A 22419-nucleotide genomic window follows, 5' to 3' on the forward strand; every position below is an offset into this window, starting at 1 on the left:
GTTCTACAGTACAACTTTGTTGGAGTTGTGCTTCTCATGACATCTTGTATAAAACTAATACAACATCGCGGATAACAAAACATCATGTCAGCAGTCAAACATAGTGGTGTTAATGTCATATCTGGAGCTTAGTTGCTGCTTCATGGCCCTATTGGTTTACAATAACTGAGGTCTTGACCAGAAGATTCTGCAGGAGAATATCCAGTCATCAGTTTGTGATCTTGAGCACAAACACACATATGTAGCAGGATAATGATCCAAAGCACACTAGCAAGTCCACTAAATAAAAACAAAAAATAAAGTTTTAAAGTGGCCTAGTCAAAGTCAGAACTTTGTGGGTGGATTTTAAAAAGTCAGCAAAGAAGAGTGGGCAGAATTTTTCCACAGCGATGCAAAGGACTCATTGCCAGTTTTGCAAACTCTTAAAAACAGCTGTTTGTATTTAGCCGGGTTATTTTTATCCAATAAAATTTGTTTGATGATCTGAAACATTTAAGTTTGACAAAAAAACTTTAAGAATACTTTTTTACAGCACTGTATGTGGTATATGGGAAAACAGAATCTGATGTTAAAAAAATATTTGAAAATTAAAACAATAAGCAGTAAATTATTTCAATTGTAGGTGAGGAACATAAAAAGTTTACCATGCCTAGGCATAAAAAAGTGTTGATCAAGTCATTCTTATCAAAAACACAGAACATAAATAGATGTTTCTGAAAAAAACAAAATCATTTTATTGACTCTTTATTAATTGTCATGATTTTCAGTAAAATGACAAATTTTAAGTAAGAAGTAAGTTGTGTAGCACTGAAAAAAATATATTTTCAGGGGAAATGGGCAGAAAAGGCTCTGTGGATCTCAAAAGGTGCAGGCCCCTGGCAGAGCCGAGCACTTTCATAGAGATTGTAGTTTTACTTACTTTTAATATGCACTTTTTACACCAGATAAATAGCTGACAATAGATTTCTGGTTTATGAGATGATCTTTTTCTTCAAGTTTAACCTCAAACCTGTTATTTCTTATCTTTAGCTTGGACTGCCAGGGTCTCTGAGGGGCTCGGATCCTTTGGCAGCACATAAGAGCTTAGCTTCAACCCTGGTAATGACACAGCAGTGTTGGTCCAAGTGATTCACCTGGCGTACTTCTCTAATGACCCAGAAACACATGGATCACTGTGGAGGAAGTGACCCCGTGAAATAATTAAGGTCAAAATTAGGGTTGAGTGTCAGGTCAGAGTTCGTAGCAAAGTTTAGAGCCATTACACGCCAAAGATGCTCTTTCCCTTAACTCAGTTTAACAGTTAAACAGACATTTCACACTTTATTCTTGGTCAACTTTTAAATGAGTTTATAATATTATTAATAATTGTGTTGTATATTTTTATGTACCAATTTATTCGGATATTTTATCTGGTTTCCATGATTATCATAATTTGAGCTTTTTATGTATTTTTGTTGATATACTCATGTATGTTTTCTGTTTAGTTACCTCCTATTTATTTATTGATTTTTTTTCGTCTTCTTAGTTTTTTACACATTATTTTTTGACATAGTCGTGTCTTTGGACATATTTTAAGTGTTTTGTCTGCTGTTGTTTTTTAGCAGGGTGGGGGTTTCTGTTTTAATCCTGTGAAGCACTTTGTGTTGCACAACTTTGTGTTAAAAGGTGCTGCATAAACTAAGTTTGATTGATTTGTGTCTTAAAAAGCAGCTCTGATTCCATCATCACTCTGCTTGATACCTTTATTTAATCCCAACAATGTGATTAAACATCCAAACATGCAGAAGAAGTCATTCTTATCCATCTTGAGAGATATATTATGAATAGCAGCAGGTTTTTAAGCAGCGTTACACTCAAACAGAACCTGTTTAATGCAGATGTTTGTTGAGGCCCATCAGAAAGCAACACCACACCTAAAAGAAACCTGTTTGGATTTTCTGTGACACAAATTTTCCATGCTGTTGCTGGAAATTTCATGAGGACATGGACGGGGGGTTCTGAAGTCATCCAATCAACTGAGGAAAACTTGGCATTTAGTAATAAAGTTTCCTTAACTCTTCTGTTGTGCTTATCCCAGCATGGCACCACACATGTGGAGGGGTGTAATATCAGCCAGAGGATTTTAGTTTCACATGAATTTAGGATTTTTCACTTTTTTTCTGATTCAAATATTAAGCTGTGATACTAGCAGCTTAATATTTTTGAAAGCCCTCTGCGCCTTCAACACAGTCTTACCAAAGTAATTTCAATTACCTGGGTCCATACTTTTCCGGATCTAGGAGTAGGACTTTCAGATTACCCTGGGATTGTTAAGGGGCGGAGCAACAATGACTGGTGGACCCTTTCTTTCATTGTTCTGACTTCCGCTCACCCGTCATAGTTAAGACCTGTGTGGTGTGGTTTTCTATTTTATAGAAGATTTATTTTTAAGCGTACTTAAAAATAAAGCATAGAAATTACCTGGGATTCTTTTAACCCTTGTAAAAAAAAATCCCAAGTGTTTACATTTTGGTGGAAAAAGGCTATAACTACAAAGTTGAAGGAAAATTATACATGCTTTTCAAAATTTGTGATAAATAAAAATCTGACATAAATTTGTATTCACATTTGTTAGAGAATATTAGTGAACATACAGCATCATGAAGACCAGGGAACATAGCAGACAGATCAGGGATTAAGTTGTTGAGAAGTTTTAAGAAGATTTAGGTTCTGAAAAAATATCCCATTCTTGGAACATCTCACAGAGCTCTGTCCAAGGCACATCTCAGGCAAACCTGACAAAACCAAAACTGGTTGAGCATGGACAGCCTTAATCAGAAGCACCTGCCTGATCATCCTTTCTTCCCATAATCTAAGTGTGTTCTTTGCACCTTGAGATCAAATGAAAGGTCTCAACACGGAATGGAGGGTTACAGTTAAATCACCCATATTCTAATCTGAGAAATGCATGGATCATTAGAATCTGATGCAGATAATAACATATTGAGGATGGTGCAGCTTTGCTTGTATTTCCAGCACTGAATAGATTTGAAGAGCCATAGGAGGAACGCAACACAGAGGTTTTCTCTTCAGATATATAGAAAATCCCCCTCCTGTCTAACACCTACTGGTCAGGTGAATGCTGCGAGTTGTAAGCTATGCCCCACAACTTGTATAAAGTGGAAGGACAAAATTGTTTTTGTTGGGGGGTATGTGGTTGCATGTTTATTGTGGTACTATGATCAGACAGGGGATAGAGAAGCAGCTGAGAGGTCCGTGATAAATCTGGAGGAACTGCAAAGTTCCACAGCTCAGGTGGGAGAATTTTTTAAACAAGACAACTATTAATTGTGCACCCCACAAATCTGGCCTTTACTGAAGAGTCCTTCATCCAGTTGAACATTTTAGTCTTCATCTGGTCAGATGAGACCAAAATGTAACTTTTGGGCCCTTGTGCAAAGTGCTTTATTTGATACAAAATTAACACTGCATATGAACTTGAACAGCTCATACAAACAATGGTGACAGCATCATACTGTGGTAATGTTTTTTTTTTTTCCCAAAAGGGAAAGGAAAGCTGGTCAGAATTGATGGGGAGCTGGCCGGCACTAAGTAGAACTGGTTTGCAAAGAAGATTTGGGCTCAAATATAAATCTAAAGCTGGTACAGACATACCTTTAAAAAAATGTAAATGCAACAAAAGGTGATTGTACATAGTATTCACTCAAGTGGATTATATACAATCACAATCCACATTCTCAGACTTTCATTTTGTCTGTCACATAAAATCCTAATAAAATACACTGACGTTGGTGGTTGTAACATGATGAGAATTTAAGGGGAATGAATACTTTTGCAAGGCTCTGATTACTATCTCAATATTTAAAGACTGCAGCCTCCCTTTCTGCTTAAATCTAACCGTATTTGATAATAATTTCCAATTAGGGCCTAACTTAGTCTAAAACAAGCAGTAAATGAAGTTAAGTGAATCAAACTGACTACTTCCTTTTTCCTTTCCATTCTGTCCGCCCCCTCAATTTTAAAATACCATCTTCATGCCTGTTTCCATTTTCCTCTTGCTGCCCTCAATTCTGCCATCACCCTCTCCTGTTTCCCCGCTGTGTGCATCTCAACAACCCCACCCCCCACCCCACCCCATTGTATTGTACCAAGCGAATCCCCTCTGCACCCTCTGCCACCAGGCCCAATGTCTGTAGCGTGTAATTGACTTTCTCCCCGTGCTGGAAAAAGCAGGCAGCCCGCACCAGGCTGGAGGTGACCCATTTCCCTGGGGCATTCAGCAGCCTCCTAATCAACCATTCTCTGGGGCAGCCTCATTCACTCTGCAATTAGAGCGGCTCCCCCTTTGAGAACTCCATCAATAGGCGGGCGGGCAGGCGTGCTTGATTGGTGCAAAAGCAGCGGCAGAGTTTTAACTCAAGCACTTTGAGTTCTCAATCCTCCGACTTTGTACCTCCTCCCTTTGCTTCTTGCCTTCTGGAGCGGTGGTTTTGTCGAAGAGCAGCAGAGTGGGAGGCAGGTAGAAGGGCATGCAGGGAAGCAAACGAGGGGGTTAGGCAGAGGGGATGCAGGTAGGCAGACAAAGGCAGACAGATGGTCTGATGGGAGGGACTCCAGGGAGAGAATACAGCAAAAATGTAAAAGAAACTCATAGAGACAGGGATTGAGGAACACTTTTGAGAGTAGATGATGCACAAGTATTCCCTTTTGTCACTGTGCAAGAGAATGGCTCGTTTTTCTAATTCCACAACATGCATGAATGCATGCCAGCAGCCTTCGAGCCTGTCTAAACAAGAAAGGTGTGTTTAGGACCTTTTTGCCAACGTGGACAAACCCAGTCACACGGCTTTGTTGACTCAGACTCTTAGATCTCCCATGAAGGAGTCTGAGATGATGCTGCGTGACAATTAAATAACAGGCTGGCATCTCTCCCCTGTTGCTGGCCTGATTTGCCATGCAGCAGAGGCAGTGCTCTGGTCAGAGGATAACCATGTAATCAATGGAATGAAAAAACTGTGCTGGCTGTGAAGGTTAAGAGGGGTACTGATGCATTCTTCCTGCTCTGCACACCACACATGCATTTACAACACACTCCAGACGGTCTTGATGTTACACACACCCTCCTCTTTCTTTCACCTGTTCCCTGTTCCTGCTGCCTTTCTTTGACATGCCTTTATCTCTTTCTGTCCTGCACCTCCTCCTCTTTTCGCTCTGATTATCCCTCCACTGGTTATTCCTCTCGCTATGTTTCTGGCCCACTCCTGTTCATGTATTTTCCTGTCTTTCCTCCCTCCTACCTTTCCTCAGTGTCGGCTGCTGTCACTGTGGCAAAGCAAGTGACCAATCAGCAGTCACTTTCTCACACCGGCTTCTCCCTCCCTTACTGATATCTTCTATTCCTTCCCTCTGTTCTGCCTCTTTTCCTCCTCTTTTTTTCATCCCATCTGCGTCTCTTCCCCACAACCTTTATCAGCTCACTTCCTGGAGACGAAGTGTGAGGCATTATGGGAGAGCAAGAGAGACGCCTTGTCTGACGGGGTTAGTTGAGCTTATCATCAGAGACACTGCTAATCTGGTGTGTGTGTGTGTGTGTGGACTGAACTGATGAACTCATGAGTGCATGGGTCCACACAGACCAAACATAGTCCCACATTCTCCACTCAGCAGAAGCAGCAGAAGGAGGAGGATGCTGACAAGACATGTTTATGTTCGCCAGTTGCTGCCAGCAGAACATGATTTGCATGATATAAGCATATTTCATCCTTCTGTGTGTGCTGTTGCTGCTCCTTCAGAGTCCTGCCTCTGCCTTACTTGCCAAGTGTCTTTTTTCACTTCACAATGAACAAAACCTTTATAAACCCACATAAAAAGGCTAAATTTGACTTTATAATCCCAGTCTCTGCTTGCATGGTGGTGTAATGTGTGTTGCTGCTTCTTCTTCCCCTCAGGTGCGGATATGTGCACACGATGAGCGGACTGGGGGAGAACTCCATGGAGCCTCTGAGCTCAGAAAACCGCAAACGCAAACTGTCCACTTGCGACACGCCCGGTCTGGGGTGAGTGCATAACATTGGCACACAAGAGCGGGAAATGCAAGAAAGTGGGCTAGTGGGTCAGTGGTTGCTGGAGTCTGGACCATGACGTTATTAGAGTGATGTCTGCTGTGATGAAAAAAACCTAAACCCACTGAAAGGCTTCAAGCTGAGGAAATGCTGCTAGACTTAAAGATTGTAATTGTGCATCCTGACTCTTTGCAACAGGCAATGTTATTAATGAGCTGTTTCCAAAACACAAGATGTCCCCATTCTTGTATTCTTTTAATCAGTACGTTTTCCCTTTCCCTGGTTATTTCACATACTATTACTTTATATGTTACCTACTGATGTACAGTATACAAGATATATACATACAATGTATAAAAAGACAACAATATTACCTCACTTTCTGACTTTTTGCTTTAGGTCAAATAGGATATCCAAAATTATTTCTATTTATTTATTTTCTAAGAATGAGATAATAATTGTTGCTCATTTCTTCAAATTCAGGACAAGCAGATTTGCCTTTTAAACTGTATGACTTGGGTTAAACGTTTTGGGAATCCTTTCTCAAGCTTCTCACAGTAGTTTTCTGACATCTTGGCCCATTCCTCCTCACAGAACTGGTGTAAGTAAGGCCCTGTTTACACGACAACATTTTCTGGTGAAATGTTTAGTTGCATTTCTCCTGTTCGTTTACACAATGTTTTCTTTTAAAATGGCACCATTTGAAAACGGCTTCCAGAGTGTAATGGTTTGAAAACATCCTGGTCTCCATTGTCGTGTAGATGGTAAAAATGGAATCTTACGGGAAGGCCTGGCTCATGCGCAGTATTTGCACGCGCACAACATAACAACTGCTGACCAGTTTAACCCACAGAAGATGAAGATATAAATAACAATGGCGGATTGCAGAGTACTTACTTGTGCAGCTGACTCTATTGAATCTAATGACAGTTCTCATACAAAGTTCTCATTTTCTCCCCCAATTTGTAAGCAGGAAGTGTTTGTGTGTATTGTTGAGTTTCAAAAAACACACCGCCTTCTAGGGAATGACACCATCTTCACATCTCTGCTGTGATTAAAGGTTGTAAGAAAAACTTAGTCTTGTAGACGTGTTAACAGTAATGGGGAAAGAAAATCCTACTTTCAACTAATCGTTGTCGTATAAACAGGGCCTTAGTGAGGTTTGTAGGCAACCTGTTCAGCTCTTGCTACAAAATCATGTTGCTTGAAAGCTACTCCAGAAATTGACGTTGTTGTCTTTAAACCAATGTGTAATTAATTTGGCATTATGCTTAGGTTAATTTTCTATTTGTATCCAGTTTTTAACTTCCTGCCTGATGTCTTGAGATGTTGCCTATCTATTATGTGAAGTACACCCCCCTATGTTGCCACCCTTGTACTTCACAGTTGGGATGTGAATCACAGGGGTGGCAGACTTCCAGGCTTCCCCCTTTTTCCTCCAAGTGTAACAATGGTCATTATACCCAAACACTTCAAGTTTATTTTCATCAGACCACTAAACATGTCTTCAAGAAGAAGAACTTTGTCCTTGTTGCATTTGCAAACTATAATCATGTTGTTGTTGCTTTTGGGGTAATATCTTTTTCCTTTCTGAATAGCCTTCCAGCCCATGTGGGCACAGGACTCGTCTACTGTAGATAGTGGTGCTCTTGTACCAGCCTCAGCCAATATCTTCACAAGGTCTTTTACTTTTGTTCTGGGGTTGACAATCACATTTTGAAGCAAGACACTTGGATCCCTGAAACACAGAACTCTACTCTTTCCTGAACAGTATGATAGCTGGACCTCCCAATGTGTTTATACTTAGATATTATTGATTGGACATATGAACACTGCACCTTCAGGCATCTGGAAATTCCACTCAAGGATGAACCGGACTTGTGGAGGTCCATAATCCTTTTCCTAATATCTTTCCTGATTTTTTCATGATCTCACACATGGAAGCAGTGTGTTTGAGGTGTTGCCTTCAAATATTTTAACAAGTGTGCCTCCAGTCAATATGTTTTTGTTTAACTATCAGAAGCATGACAACATCATCTGAGCTGTCCTAAAAAAAAATCTATTATATTTTATGACCAAAACATGAATTCTGGTTATTCTAACTGGCCTAAATCAAGAGCATGTTAGTTTGATGTAATGCCAGACAGGGAGGGGGAAAAGCGTTTTGTGTTTATTTACACATGATGTCATTAATTTAGATCACCTATAATCTCATTTGCTATTGTGAGCAACTGGCTGGAAAATCAAAACATATCATGGCCACAAAGGACTTTTCCTGTAGTTGATTGTCAGGTTTGTAATCCATTTAAGAGATTTTTGCCAGGATTGTTGGGAGTCAAGTTTAATCTACAAAACAAAGACACTAATCAGATGAAGCCATGGACCAGTCTCCAAAATGAACAGATTAACAAGACTGATGTCTTTTCCAAACTGATCATTTTAGAAAGAATTTCTTAACGAGTGCTTCTTCTCCGATTCATTTGGAGACATGTCGTTAAATTTTAAGAAATAGGTTTTAATGGCAACAGAATAAAGAAATTCTGAATTGTTTTCTATAGATTACCTTACAAAGAGCAGCTCAGATTCAATGGTGCCATTTGTTTCCATTTCCTACTTTTATGATGTTTATCTGTGTTTTTACTGCCACAACATCTTTTACGCATCATGCCGCCAAAGCAGAACAGAAACATAAAGTTACTAAAGGAGAAGCAGGATACTAAGGTCTGGCTGCCCAGACCTCTTCTCCTTTTGTGAATACTATAAAAATGGAAATATTGACATCAAAGACATGTACCATCTGTAACTTGAAGCTTCTTTCATGGCAGAGTAGATTTCATTTTCCAGTTGTAGTGACTTTTGTGTTCTGTCCTACTTGGAAGCAACCTGCCATTGGTTTCAGAGTTGGGAGGAGCACTGAAAATTTAAGTAAAATGTAGTACAGTTAAGTTTGGCTCCAATCTCTATAACCTGTCTCCCTCAGGTGTGAGAGGAAGCGTCGGGAGCAAGAGAGCAAATACATCGAGGAGCTGGCTGAGCTGATCTCGGCCAACCTCAGTGACATCGACAGCTTCAACGTCAAACCGGACAAGTGTGCCATCCTCAAAGAGACCGTGCGCCAGATCCGCCAGATCAAGGAGCAAGGTGAGTGGACACACATGTCTGAGGGCATGATGTGCGGGGGGAAGGAGACAGCTAGGGGCTACGACACAAACACCACCTCCTCGGAGCCCAGATGCAATGAAAAATTACCTATTCACCTCCCACAAATTTCACCACTTTTACTGTTTTGGGTGAGATTTTTGTTTGTACATGTATGATCATGAACAGCTGTGTGTAGGCCTTGCCAGGGCCTACCTTATTGGACGATCGCAGGTAGACACATGCCTCTCCATTCTTCAGACTGGCCAGATAATCAGCTCTATTCTTGCTGCGTTCTCTTAGCTTCTAATCTGTTATGTTTCTACTGCTTTCTGCAGCAAATACATGGAAAAGCTGTTGACTATGCCACAATAGGGAGTAGATTAACATATAGTGCCCTTGTCACATTACAACAACATACTTCAATGTATTTGTTGTAAAACTTATAGGATTTATGTGATACACCTATAAGTTGTGCATTATTGTAAAATGAAAAGAAAATGATATAAATAAACCCCCTTCACTCTGATACCCCTAGTTAAAATCTAGTGCAACCACCTGTTTTAAGTCATCAATGGTTAGGTTTGTTTTGGAGCACTGGTCCACTGGAAAAGAGTATGGCATGTCTGCAAAGCTACCAAACTCCCCCACCTAAACTGACAGGACGTGCAAGGAGAGCGTTACTTCGAGCCAAAAGCCTTGCGCTGGCAATGCAGAGATCCACAGCTCAGGTGGAAGAATCTGCAAACCAAACAACTATCAGTCATTCACTCCACAAATCTGGCCTTTATGAAAGAGTGGCAAGAAGAAAAAAACTCATTCAAACTTTTAAATAAAGCCTTGCGGTGGCATGTGGAAGAAGATGCTTTGATGCCAAAGTTGACATGCAAAACGCGAACTGTGTTGAAATGTATGACCCTCAATTTACCATCCCAATAGTGAAACATGGTGGCGGCTGCATTGTGCTATGGGAAGGCTTTCCTTCTGTAGAGAGCTGGTCTGAGTTGATGGGAATAGAAATGGAGCTGAATGCAGGGCAACCCTGGAAGAAAATCTGTGAGAAGCTGTGAACTGATTGAGATTGCTGCAGAGGTTTACCTTCCAGCAGGACAGCGACCCTAAACATACAACCAAAGCTACAATTAAATGGTTCAGAAAATCTTCTGTGGCAACACAAATGTTCACAGCCGCTTTCCATCCACTCTGAGTGGGCTGAAGCTATTTTGCAAAGAAGAACTGGTTAAACCTTCAATTTCTAGATGTCTAGCAGAGACACTCCCTGCAAGCCTTGCAGCTGTAAATACAACCAAAGGTGGCACTATAAAGTGCTGAATACAAATGCAATGTCTTTCTCAGATTTGTTGCTGGGAAGGTTTGGAAAAGCATTTTAGTTTCTTTGTGTTGGTATGTCTCATAAAGTCGGAGAAAAAAATTGACACAAATATATGATGACAATGTGACAAAATGTGTAAAAGTTTATGGGATGTGATTACTTTTGCAAAAACACAATCCCTGATTTGAATAATATTTTCCTTCCGATCACGCTGAACTACTGGAGCCCAGGTAAAAAGCTTTTCTGCATTTTCTTCTTTTTTGTTTCTGTTGGGGCTCAGTCGGTGTCTTCAACCTCAACAGGAAGGGGAAGAGGCTACGGCCAACTCTGACTGGTTGCTGACAGGTTTCCATAGTTACAGGAAGTGATGACAGAAATGACATGGGCGTTGAGGCTCGTCTCCCTGCTCGATATCTGTTCGCTTCTCCTCCACATGCTCTTTGCTGCTCTTCTGGCTCTGTCTTCTTTTTTCTCTTAACTCCATCATTGACTCTCTGGTGCCTTTTTCCTGAAATCATGTCTCATCTGTTTAACTGTACAACACGGTTTCCATCAGAGCATTTATCTCCATTCTTTTCTTCCTTTCTGCTCATCTACCTTAACTTCACAATGCCTAGTTGTTTTGTGGTAATGTCACTCTTTTCCCTTTGTGTGGGTATCTGTGCCTCTTGGGACCTAATCAGACAGAATAATTCCTGTAGTCAAGCCGCCTCTCACTCTCATTCCAAATCCCACATTTATACAACAACCCAACCACTTTTAGTTTTTCCAAGCATCACCCCAGACTCTTTTTCTTTCTTCCTTTTTTTGTCCTTATATATCCCCCCTGGATGCGCCTGCCTTCCTCCCTCTCTCAGTCCCAGCTCCTCCATTAATTCAGGTGCCTCAGCTCCAGCCCCTGCACCATTAGGGCTGCTTCCACAGCTCCTTTGGCTCTCTCCCACTCCCTCTCTCTCAGACAATCCCTCACAGTCTGACACTGAATATAAAGCATGAGGACAGCAGCTACCTGCTCCACATGCTTCTCTGACGGGCTCCCTGCAGAAACCTGCCTCTGTCCATGTCTCCTCCTCACCTGTAGTTTTAACCCCCACCCATCTCTCCCACCCCCCTGCTCAAAGAAATTTGAAACTTTGGAAGCACTGCCCCCTGCAGGTGTAGCTAGGTAGCAAAAATACTGAAGTTTTGGCTTTAAAGGATTTTTCTTTTTCTGCAATTAGAGATATTCCTTCCTTTCCTCGTGTACAGGGAAAGCTTCATCCAATGATGACGATGTTCAAAAATCAGATGTGTCCTCAACCGGCCAGGGGGTCATTGACAAGGACCATCTGGGGCCACTTCTTCTGCAGGTGAGTCCGAATTTGACGCTCCCCAATGAACAGATACATTCCTTTTTTTTTTATTTCCTGATGATGATGATTGCTCTCCTCTCTCTACGCCGGCAGGCTTTGGACGGCTTCCTTTTCGTGGTGAACCGGGAGGGCAGCATCGTGTTCGTGTCTGACAACGTGACCCAGTATTTGCAGTACAAGCAGGAGGAGCTTATCAACACCAGCGTGTACAACATCCTGCATGAGGAGGACCGGGAGGACTTTCACAAGAACCTGCCTAGGACCAACAGTGAGCAAACACACAAATACAATATGTGAATATGGGTGCATTTAATTCTGAATGTTTGGACAATGTGTGTGGTGTACCACAGGGGTATGTGTTCGAATCAAAGCGATTTATTACCTTAGATGAAACATGCAAAAGTTTAGTTGTGGTGAGAATTTATAGAGAATAATTTCTCTCTGAATTTGAATACAAGTAAATTCATAGTATTTGGGTAAAGTAAAACAAAAACTCAAAAATAGAAGGGATTTACATAGAAAGTACATTAAATTTAATTCCTGACTATCAAAATGGATGACAAAATTTGGTGGAGATTTGAAATGAGTGATTTTCAAAACGCTTAAAAGTGAAGAAATTAATAAATTATCTGTATCATTACGTACCATTCTTTGGTGTAATAAATAATGGTAAAAGTTATTTTTTGGAGGTTTGGATAAAAAACACTACAACCACTGTACTTATTGCTGTGTAAAATTGTGAAAAGTTTAAAGAAGTTATGGAATTAAAACTATGTTTGAGCATAATTCAAAATAAACAAATTTAAATAAATAAATTAAATAAATGAAAAAGTATTCTTTGGTTGTGCACTCAAATGTGGCCAATTAAGTTGATTCTGATACAAGTAAGGAGGTTATTTTTACAAGGTACGGGAGCTTATTTTTGTATAAATCAAAGGTTGTCTAGCTTTTTGCAAAGATTGTGTATTTATTGTTGTTTGTTGTGCTGGTTTGTGATTTAAATGTGGGTTTATGTGTGTGCGGACTTGCATTTAGTTGATTTTGTATATTGGTTAATGACGTCACATTGATATTATTGATTTATAACTTAATAACTCATGCTAAAGGGCGGTAGAATAAATTAAGTCCTACTTCTTTTGGCAGTTTTAAATCTGCTAATTACTAGTTACTCATTTGTTGTTTTATTTTATCTTTAACCAGTCAATCAACACATCAGAATCTTCACTTTTTATATTTTATTTTTGCTCAGAAGTAAAAGCCAGATGATACAGTATCTTCCAAGGAGCCAAACTTTGAGTATATAAAAGTTCTCAGCTCTCCTTTCTAATGAGGAGCTCCTGGGAAGCATGAGAGCTGTTCATTCACACACGCACGCACGCACGCACACCTGACAAAACATACATGTTACACGGATGCTTCCACCCACTCTTAGCTAATCAGGCAGAGCGTAGCGCAGCTGTCTGTCAAACTCAGTGGTCCAGACAGTGCAAAGCAGGCCCGAGCTCTATTCAGATCCCACTGCTATCACATACAGCTGCATAACGCACCTCCGTGGTCCCCTTTGCTTAATTCAGCGTGTTTCAGTGTGATTTGCTCTGTAATATTGTACTTGAATAAATTCACTTATTTACTCCCCCTCATTATTCTCTGTATTGACGTGTAAATGACAGTGATGCATTTTATAGGGAACAGCATGAGTGTGTAAGCCCATAAGTACGTGCACTATTTATAATGGCGATTAATTATGGATGTGTGTGTATGCTCAGCTGAACCCGCTTCTCGATTAGCTCTGCAGTAATTTTCTTGAGCAGCAGTCAGCTCATCGACTCAGCCGCTTGCTTCCCTGTGCGCCCCGTCATTCATTCCCCTCGCTTCTTCCCTCTAACCATCCCTCTTTATGCACTTTTCCTCTCGCCGTCCCTGGTGCCTTTCTCAGCTCGCTCCTTCTCAGCCTCATCCATACTTAATATTGCTGCTTACTAAGATGAATATTGAGGCTTTTTGTTTCTCAGGCTGCTTCCCTCTCTGCTGCTCCCACCCCTCTCTCTCTCTGTGTCTGCTCTTTCCCTTCATTATCTTTTTGGCCCATGAATGAAATGCCTCCTCAGTGCACATTCCTGTGGGATGCACACCGCTTACAGTTCTACAGACACACACACAGACACACACTGTAACGCAGATTGATGGTGAGACGTACAGGGGTTGGACAATGAAACTGAAACACCTGGTTTTAGACCACAATAATTTATTAGTATGGTGTAGGGCCTCCTTTTGCGGCCAATACAGCGTCAATTCATCTTGGGAATGACATATACAAGTCCTGCACAGTGGTCAGAGGGATTTCAAGCCGTTCTTCTTGCAGGATAGTGGCCAGGTCACTACGTGATACTGGTGGAGGAAAACGTTTCCTGACTCGCTCCTCCAAAACACCCCAAAGTGGCTCAATAATATTTAGATCTGGTGACTGTGCAGGCCATGGGAGATGTACAACTTCACTTTCATGTTCATCAAACCAATCTTTCACCAGTCTTGTTGTGTGTATTGGTGCATTGTCATCCTGATACACGGCACCGCCTTCAGGATACAATGTTTGAACCATTGGATGCACATGGTCCTCAAAAATGGTTCGGTAGTCCTTGGCAGTGACGCGCCCATCTAGCACAAGTATTGGGCCAAGGGAATGCCATGATATGGCAGCCCAAACCATCACTGATCCACCCCCATGCTTCACTCTGGGCATGCAACAGTCTGGGTGGTACGCTTCTTTGGGGCTTCTCCACACCGTAACTCTCCCGGATGTGGGGAAAACAGTAAAGGTGGACTCATCAGAGAACAATACATGTTTCACATTGTCCACAGCCCAAGATTTGCGCTCCTTACACCATTGAAACCGACGTTTGGCATTGGCATGAGTGACCAAAGGTTTGGCTATAGCAGCCCGGCAGTGTATATTGACCCTGTGGAGCTCCCGACGGACAGTTCTGGTGGAAACAGGAGAGTTGAGGTGCACATTTAATTCTGCCGTGATTTGGGAAGCCGTGGTTTTATGTTTTTTGGATACAATCCGGGTTAGCACCCGAACATCCCTTTCAGACAGCTTCCTCTTGCATCCACAGTTAATCCTGTTTGATGTGGTTCGTCCTTCTTGGTGGTATGCTGAAATTATCCTGGATATCGTGGCTCTTGATACATCACAAAGATTTGCTGTCTTGGTCACAGATGCGCCAGCAAGACGAGCACCAACAATTTGTTCTCTTTTGAACTCTTGTATGTCACCCATAATGTTGTTTGCATTTCAATATTTTGAGCAAAACTGTGCTCTTACCCTGATAATTGAACCTTCACACTCTGCTCTTACTGGTGCAATGTGCAATCAATGAAGACTGGCTACCAGGCTGGTCCAATTTAGCCATGAAACCTCCCAAACTAAAATGACAGGTGTTTCAGTTTCATTGTTCAACCCCTGTAGTTAGTCATTGTGTTTCTTACACATACAGTGCTGGGAAGCTAAGAGTATGTGTTTCATTACAGATTACTTCTGTTTTAACTTTTTTGTCACCTTTGCATGTTTTCGGTCAACAAATTAACTTTAATATCAGACAAAGATAACCCGAGTAAATACAATTGCAGTTTTTATATCATCCTTTTATTTTTTGAGAGAAGCCCGGCCCACTGTAAACCAACCTGATAACTTCTTGAACTAACTCCGGTAGCAGCAACTGCCATCAGGTGTTTGCATTACTGTCCTTTACATTGTGGTGGAGAGATTTTTGCCCTCTCTTCTTTGCAGAACGGATTTATTTCACCCACATTCAAGGGTTTCATAACATAAGCGGCCTAATTACAGTCATGCCACAAGTTTAAACTTTGACTTGACCACTCCAAAACCTACATTTTCTCTGGGTTTTTTCTGAGCTATTCAGAGGTGGACTTACTGGTGTGGTTCAGATAATTGTCCTGCTGCATAGCCCAGGAACACGTGGACATAAAGTCATGAACTCATGGTCGGTCATTCTGTTTCATGATTTGTTGGTTGCTTAGCTTAATTTATGGTTCGTGAAGCAGTAAAGAAGCCCCAAACCGTGACACTACCACCACAGTGATTGACTGCGAGTATGATGTTCTTTCTCTAAAAGGCTGTGTTAGTTTTCCACCAGATAACCAGATATAACATTAATTTTGTCCTGTCAGTCCAAAGAATATTTTCTCAAATGTCTTGGTGATCATCAAGATGGTTATTGGCAAATTTGAGATGGGCCTTTTTTGGTTGCTTTTTGCGTTTGAACTCTCCTATTGATGGCATATTTACCCAATCTCTTTCTTATTGTAGAATCTGACCCCCCTCCTCCCAATGAGTCGTTGATGCTCCTTTGGCAGGTTGGCCTCTACTGGGAAGATTCATCACTTGGGCCATTATAGACATTTGTCTATATTGGCTTTCATTGTGGTCTGCTGAGGTCCCAAAGCCTTAGAAATAGGAAATGTGTTGCTTTTTGATATCTTTAGGCATGCTTCATGTTGTCGGACAGGTTCTATTTCGGTAATTTCTTGATTCTGCAAATCTGGCAGTTATCGAGGCAGTACATGTCTTTCCTTGGCTTTGTAATGCAAATAATCTATATTAGGGCTGCAACTAATGATTATTTTGCTAATGAATTAATCTAGTGACTATTTCTTTCGATTACTCAATAATCAGATAGCAAAAGGTTTACAGAATTTGAACTGAGTGGGTTGTTCTTTGAGCAAATGGCATGTTTTAGAGTCTGTGTGCTCCAGTTAATTGTTTCAGCCATAATCTTTATTAAATTACTAATTAATGTGAAAACATAATCATGATCTGCAAATCAATCTAAAGGATGAGTTCTTCAACTTTGCTCTGAGCGATCTTTATCACATAAAAAGAAGTAAAAGATATTCTTGTGTTTCCCAGGATCGACATTGATTTTGAATGAGCACCCAGATACCACCCGTGAGGTTATTCTGTCTGAACCTATGGTCTGGCAAAGACATTTAGAAATGGCCTGGAGTTCTTGTTGAGGAAGAATCCAATTGGATTTGTTTCTGTGCACTGCATTGTTGAGTAATTGAGTATCGGTTTTAATAATGTATGGCAACAGTGTTGCTGTTTTGTAAACTGTCACAAAGAGCATCCTTGCTGTCTTGCCTTCAAATTGCTTGCTCTCTTGAACCATCCTCTGCACCTGCCACACAGAAACCTTTTGCCAACTCAACCCCCTGAAAATGTTTTGGATAGATCTTAAAGGAAATTTTTCTGTCTCTCTCTGAAGTTTGCCTCCTCCTTTCCTTCTCTCTGTGAAGGTGACCTCATTCAAAAGCATCTGTGTGTGTGCAGTCGTGTGCTGTGGTGAGTAGTCAGGGCCTAAATGAGGATAGATGGTAGAGTGTCCCCGGCCCCGGCCCGCTGCAGAGTCACTAAGAGGGAGGAATATTGGAAATCGACAACTTGGCTACATTAATCCCATGGTCCATTTAGCCAGCGTGAGAGGCTTTAGCTTCTCAGTTTTAGAGACACAATACTTGTTTGTGGTGGTGTTTGTTTATTTTGCTTTGTATGTGAGGTTGAGCACAAGCCATTGGTGATATTTAATTAAAGGGAGTCGGTTCACAGCTTGTATGGTTTTCAGTCCCAGAAGATCATATTTTTTCCACTTAACTCCCAAGTGTAATCTTCTCTTGGTTTACGTTTTATTTTTAGTAAATGGCGTGTCGTGGGGGAACGAGGCTGCTCGACAGAAGAGTCACACCTTCACTTGCCGGATGCTGGTCAAATTTGGCCACACCCACGGCCCAATGGAGGAGGGGCCAGGAGGACCACGCTACGAAACCATGCAGTGTTTTGCTCTCACTCAGCCCAAGGCCATGATTGAAGAAGGAGAAGGTAGGTGTAGGCGCCAGTAATGCCCAAGAAGCAGCTTTTACAACCAGACACGGGTTACTGCATGTCTGTAACGTCGTCTTTTAACACACATCAAAGTAAAATATTTTACATCAGATTTTGTCTGACTGGCAGTGTTATCTGTAGTCACTGTATATGGTGCCTTGCTGAAACATCTATACAGCTTGAACTTTCTACAGTTTTTCACAGTACAACCTCAATTTTAAATGTTTTTTATTTGGATTTTATTTGACAGACCAACATAAAATAGTTCATAATTGTAAAGTGAGAGAAAATTAATTCCAAATGATTTAAATCTGAAGGTGTGGCATGCAATTATACCTTTCAGTCTGATAGCCTACTAGGCTATCATGCAAACTATCATGCACTCCACAAATCTGGCTTTTGTGAAAGAGTGGCAGGAAAAACGGCAAAAGGAGACATTCAACTCTAGTTACAATATTCATATTATTCAATTCAGTTTATTTATATAGCGCCAATTCACAACACATGTCGTCTCAAGGCACTTCACAAAAGTCAGGTAGATACATTCCACTTAATCCTAACCATTGAACAGTGCAGTCAGATTCAGTTATTTATTCAAATTGGATAAAAAGTTTTTCTGTCTAAGGAAACCCAGCAGATTGCATCGAGTCAGTGACTTCCAGCATTCACTCCTCCCGGATGAGCATGTAGAGACAGTGGACAGTCACTGGCGTTGACTTTGCAGCAATCCCTCATACTGAGCATGCATGTAGCGACAGTGGAGAGGAAAAACTCCCTTTTAACAGGAAGAAACCTCCAGCAGAACCAGGCTCAGTGTGAGCGGCCATCTGCCACGACTGACTGGGGGTTTGAGAGAACAGAGCAGAGACACAAAGAGAACAAAGAAGCACTGATCCAGGAGTACTTTCTATGGGAAGGAAAAGTGAATGTTAATGGATGTAGCTCCTTTGGTCGTTTCACCTAGAAAGAAAGAACCGATAAACTCTGAGCCAGTTTTCAAGGTTAGAGTCTGAAAGAGAGCACATAGAGTTAGTCACAGTAAAAGCTCAGTCAATCACCATGTCTAGGAGAGAGAAAGGGTTAAACACTAAAAGACAGGGCTATGTGGATAATCGGTAGAGGGTGAGCATTAAGTTGTTGCCACCAGAATCTTGGACAATGCCCCTCTCCAGAAAGGTGTCACAGGTAGACACAGAGTCAGGCCAGGTGTAGCTTCTAGGAAGAGAAAAGAGAGAGAACATAAAGTTAAAAACTGAAATAACAGCAAATAATGCAAAATTGGAGAGTAGTGTGAGAATGTAGCGAAGAGGGTGAAAGTGTTTTTTTTTTCAGATTGCCGCAATTCATGTAAGGTACACAGCAAACACGTGGAAGAAGGTGTTCCGGTGAGATGAGTCAGTTTGAAATAACTTGATTTTTGTTTTATCAATATGAGAAATTCTGTCTGGTGGGAAACTAACACTGCATATCACCCTGAACACACAGTGAAGCACGGTGGTGGCAGCATCATGGTGCGGGGAAGCTTCTCAGAAACTAGTGGATGGACCTAAATACAGGACAGTCCAGAAAGAAAACCTGTTAGAGGCTACAGAAGACTTGAGACTGGAGGTTCACGTTTCAACAGGACAAAACAACCAAAGCTACAGTGAAACAGTTTAGATTAAAGTACATTCCATGATTACAATGGCGCCAATGTCAATGTCAAAATTTAATCTTTTACTACTATGCTTTACAATTCTGCACTAAACTGTGTTGTCCTATCACATCAGATCCTATTAAAACACAAACAGTTTGTAGTTGAGAAAAAATTTGAAAAAGTTCAAGGAGAATGAAGATTTTTGCAGGGTACTGTGTGTAGTTTGATGAGCACCAACAAACTAACATGGATGCTAACTTTTGAAGTGCTTGCCGATAACCTATTTTAGACATTTTAAGAACAAATCATTACTATTTAACCTTAATCATGCCTTTTTTGGCATGTTCCTCAACAAAACAAAATCACAAACACGGTCCTGGTGTCATATTTACCAGCAGACTACAGTATAAAGTACAGTATACATTTAGTTTTAACTTGTGTATTTACCATTATGTTCTACATAGCAAAAATGGTCTAACATCTTTGAAAGCACAAAATAAGACTCATTCATCTTCTATACCGCTAATTCCATAGTGGGTCACGGGGAAGCTGGTGCCTATCTTCAGCAGTCTAGGGGCGACCTGGGCAGGTCATCAATCCATCGCAGGGCAACACAGAGACATACAGGACAAACAACTATGCACTCATTCACACCGAAGGGCAATTTAGAGAGACCAATGACCGAATAGTCATGTTTTTGGGCTGTGGGAGGAAGCCGTAGTACCCGATGAGAACCTACGCATGCACGGGCAGAACAAGCAAACCCCGGCTGGGAGTCGAACCCAGGACCTTCTTGCTGCAAGGCTACAGTGCTACCAACTGTGCCACTGTGCAGTCCCACAAAATTAGACACCTGAAACAAAATAAGAAATCCTTCATGGTGAACATGAGATGAAAAAAGTTATCAGAGAAAACATTTATTGCCATTCTTCTGGGGTTTAATTAAAAAAACAGTAAGATTTGTTCCAGCATTTGTCAGTTAAATCTAACTCTCCACTTCTTTCCTCTTCAGATCTTCAGTCATGTATGATCTGCGTGGCCCGTCGAGTCACAGCCATGGAGAGGACCGAGAGTTTCAGCACACGACACGAACTGTCAGGTGAGGAGCTGGACTCTGACTGAATGCAGTATCCAGGAACATGCAACGTTGATAAACTTGCAATGCTGATGACCATTCAGCCATGAGTGGGTTTGGCCTATCTTTTCCATGTGTCCTCCCCTGCAGGTAAACTGATTCAGATCGACCAGAGCTCTCTGCGGGCATCGATGCGTCCGGGTTGGGAGGATTTGTTGAGGCGCTGCATTCAGATGTTCCTTCAACACAGCGACGGGCAGCCGTGGTCGCACAAGCGCCACTATCATGAGGGTGGGCATGAAAAATCTTTTAACTTCTATCAACAACTAGAGTGCTTTATAGTTTACTAATTAGTCTCAGTAAGAAAACTGGAAGTACAAGCAAAAAGATAAATAAGTACTGGATTAACTGTGCAGTCTGTTGTTTATAAAGCAGGTCTTATATGCATACCTTACACAACTTTATTTATAGATAATATTTTCTTTGTTGTTTGAAGTTTTTTTCAGTGCAATGTTTATGCTTCCTGTCTTAACATATTATTGCTAATTCTCATTGAGAGGTGCAATGCAAAAATTTAAAGGCACCACCCATGCATTAGCATTTAAATACTAATCTTGTAAATAAGAATGTCTGAGGGCTGCAATGTTAATAGAGACTTGCAGATTCAGTTTTTCTGTTAAAAGATATTTTTTCAGAATCAAACCCCAAACTTGCAGTTAAAAACCAAGGTCTCCCCTTGTCTTCCTATGAAACAATCTGCATTTAACTGAACCACAACAAATGTTTGAAACATGTCTGAAAAACCATAACAGTAGTAAGCAGCTTAAACGCAGACAAATTTTACCATTGATTTTTTTTTTTTTTACCAGTAGGTGAAGGCAGACCTGCAGTATAGAATACAGGAACCAAAGCCATGTGAACTTTCAGTTGTTTTCTCAATTTTAATGTAATGCTTCCCTTTATAATAGATTTTTAAAATTATATCCAGTCCAGCTGTTCACCTGCAATATATTCTGGTAGAAAAATGTCAGAAGAAATACTTACTTTGATTCCATTTAACCACCTTCCATCAGGTATAAAAAACTACAGCTGCCATAGTGGCCTGATCTGGACTTGATTGTCCTGCACTGCACACAGTTCCTTTAAAACTCACTTTGTGGTATGTAAAATACATTTGTGACCAAGAAATGGTAAAGTGCTAATAAATAAGTGTATTCTAATTCCATAATTAGGGCCTGTGTGCTTCAACCTAAGTGTGTTAGATCATTACCTACACTCTGAGATTTCCATCAGTCTGTCAATATTTCCAAACCCAATATAGTCAGAGACAGACGTTAAAAGCCTAAAACGTTAAACAGAGCAACTTTCCTGCATTCCATTTAGCCTTCTTATTGTCTGCTGAAATTTTGTTTCTTTCACCCAGACAGTCGAGCATATCTCCAAGTTTCCGCTGCCTAATGTTGAAACACCTCACTGAAAATAGCCTACTTTAGGTCTTCTTCCCGTAGAAACAACTTTCAAACCAAACAGTGTTAGTGTTGTCCAGTAGGCCATATGTATGGTGCGTTTACTGATAAGAAAAATACACTTTCTTTTTACCAGAATTGTAAGCAATGAATCCAATTTTTGGGGATGTTTTTTGTTGTAATAGCTTTTCTCCAGGGTCACGCCGAGACCCCCCTGTACCGCTTCTCCCTATCTGACGGCACCCCAGTAACGGCCCAGACCAAGAGCAAGCTGTACCGACACCCCATGAGCAACGAGCCCCAAGGCTTCATCTCAACTCACCTGCTACAGAGGTCAGAAACCAACAGGAAGTACGCTACATTCAAACAGTCAGTCAGTCAGTCATTTTCTACCGCTTTCTCCATAGTTTAGATATTAATAGCTGTGTGTTGAGTTATTTTGAGGGGACAGCAAT

At 41.0% G+C, this 22419-nt stretch overlaps 1 protein-coding gene across 1 annotated transcript in view; it reads left to right on the plus strand.

The window, feature by feature from the left end:
- The window catches only part of LOC124870030 (nuclear receptor coactivator 3-like), a 104585-nt gene that overhangs the window by 51638 nt on the left and 30528 nt on the right, over positions 1–22419 (plus strand). The window contains exons 4-11 of the mRNA XM_047368446.1: positions 5949–6056; positions 9043–9203; positions 11782–11882; positions 11979–12153; positions 17602–17784; positions 20436–20522; positions 20649–20789; positions 22150–22297. Coding sequence (XP_047224402.1) covers positions 5968–6056; positions 9043–9203; positions 11782–11882; positions 11979–12153; positions 17602–17784; positions 20436–20522; positions 20649–20789; positions 22150–22297 — 1085 coding nt within the window. The 5' untranslated portion in view covers positions 5949–5967. The remainder of the gene's footprint in view (positions 1–5948; positions 6057–9042; positions 9204–11781; positions 11883–11978; positions 12154–17601; positions 17785–20435; positions 20523–20648; positions 20790–22149; positions 22298–22419) is intronic.

Source organism: Girardinichthys multiradiatus, chromosome 1 (genome assembly GCF_021462225.1).
Source record: "Girardinichthys multiradiatus isolate DD_20200921_A chromosome 1, DD_fGirMul_XY1, whole genome shotgun sequence".
NCBI lineage: Eukaryota > Metazoa > Chordata > Actinopteri > Cyprinodontiformes > Goodeidae > Girardinichthys > Girardinichthys multiradiatus.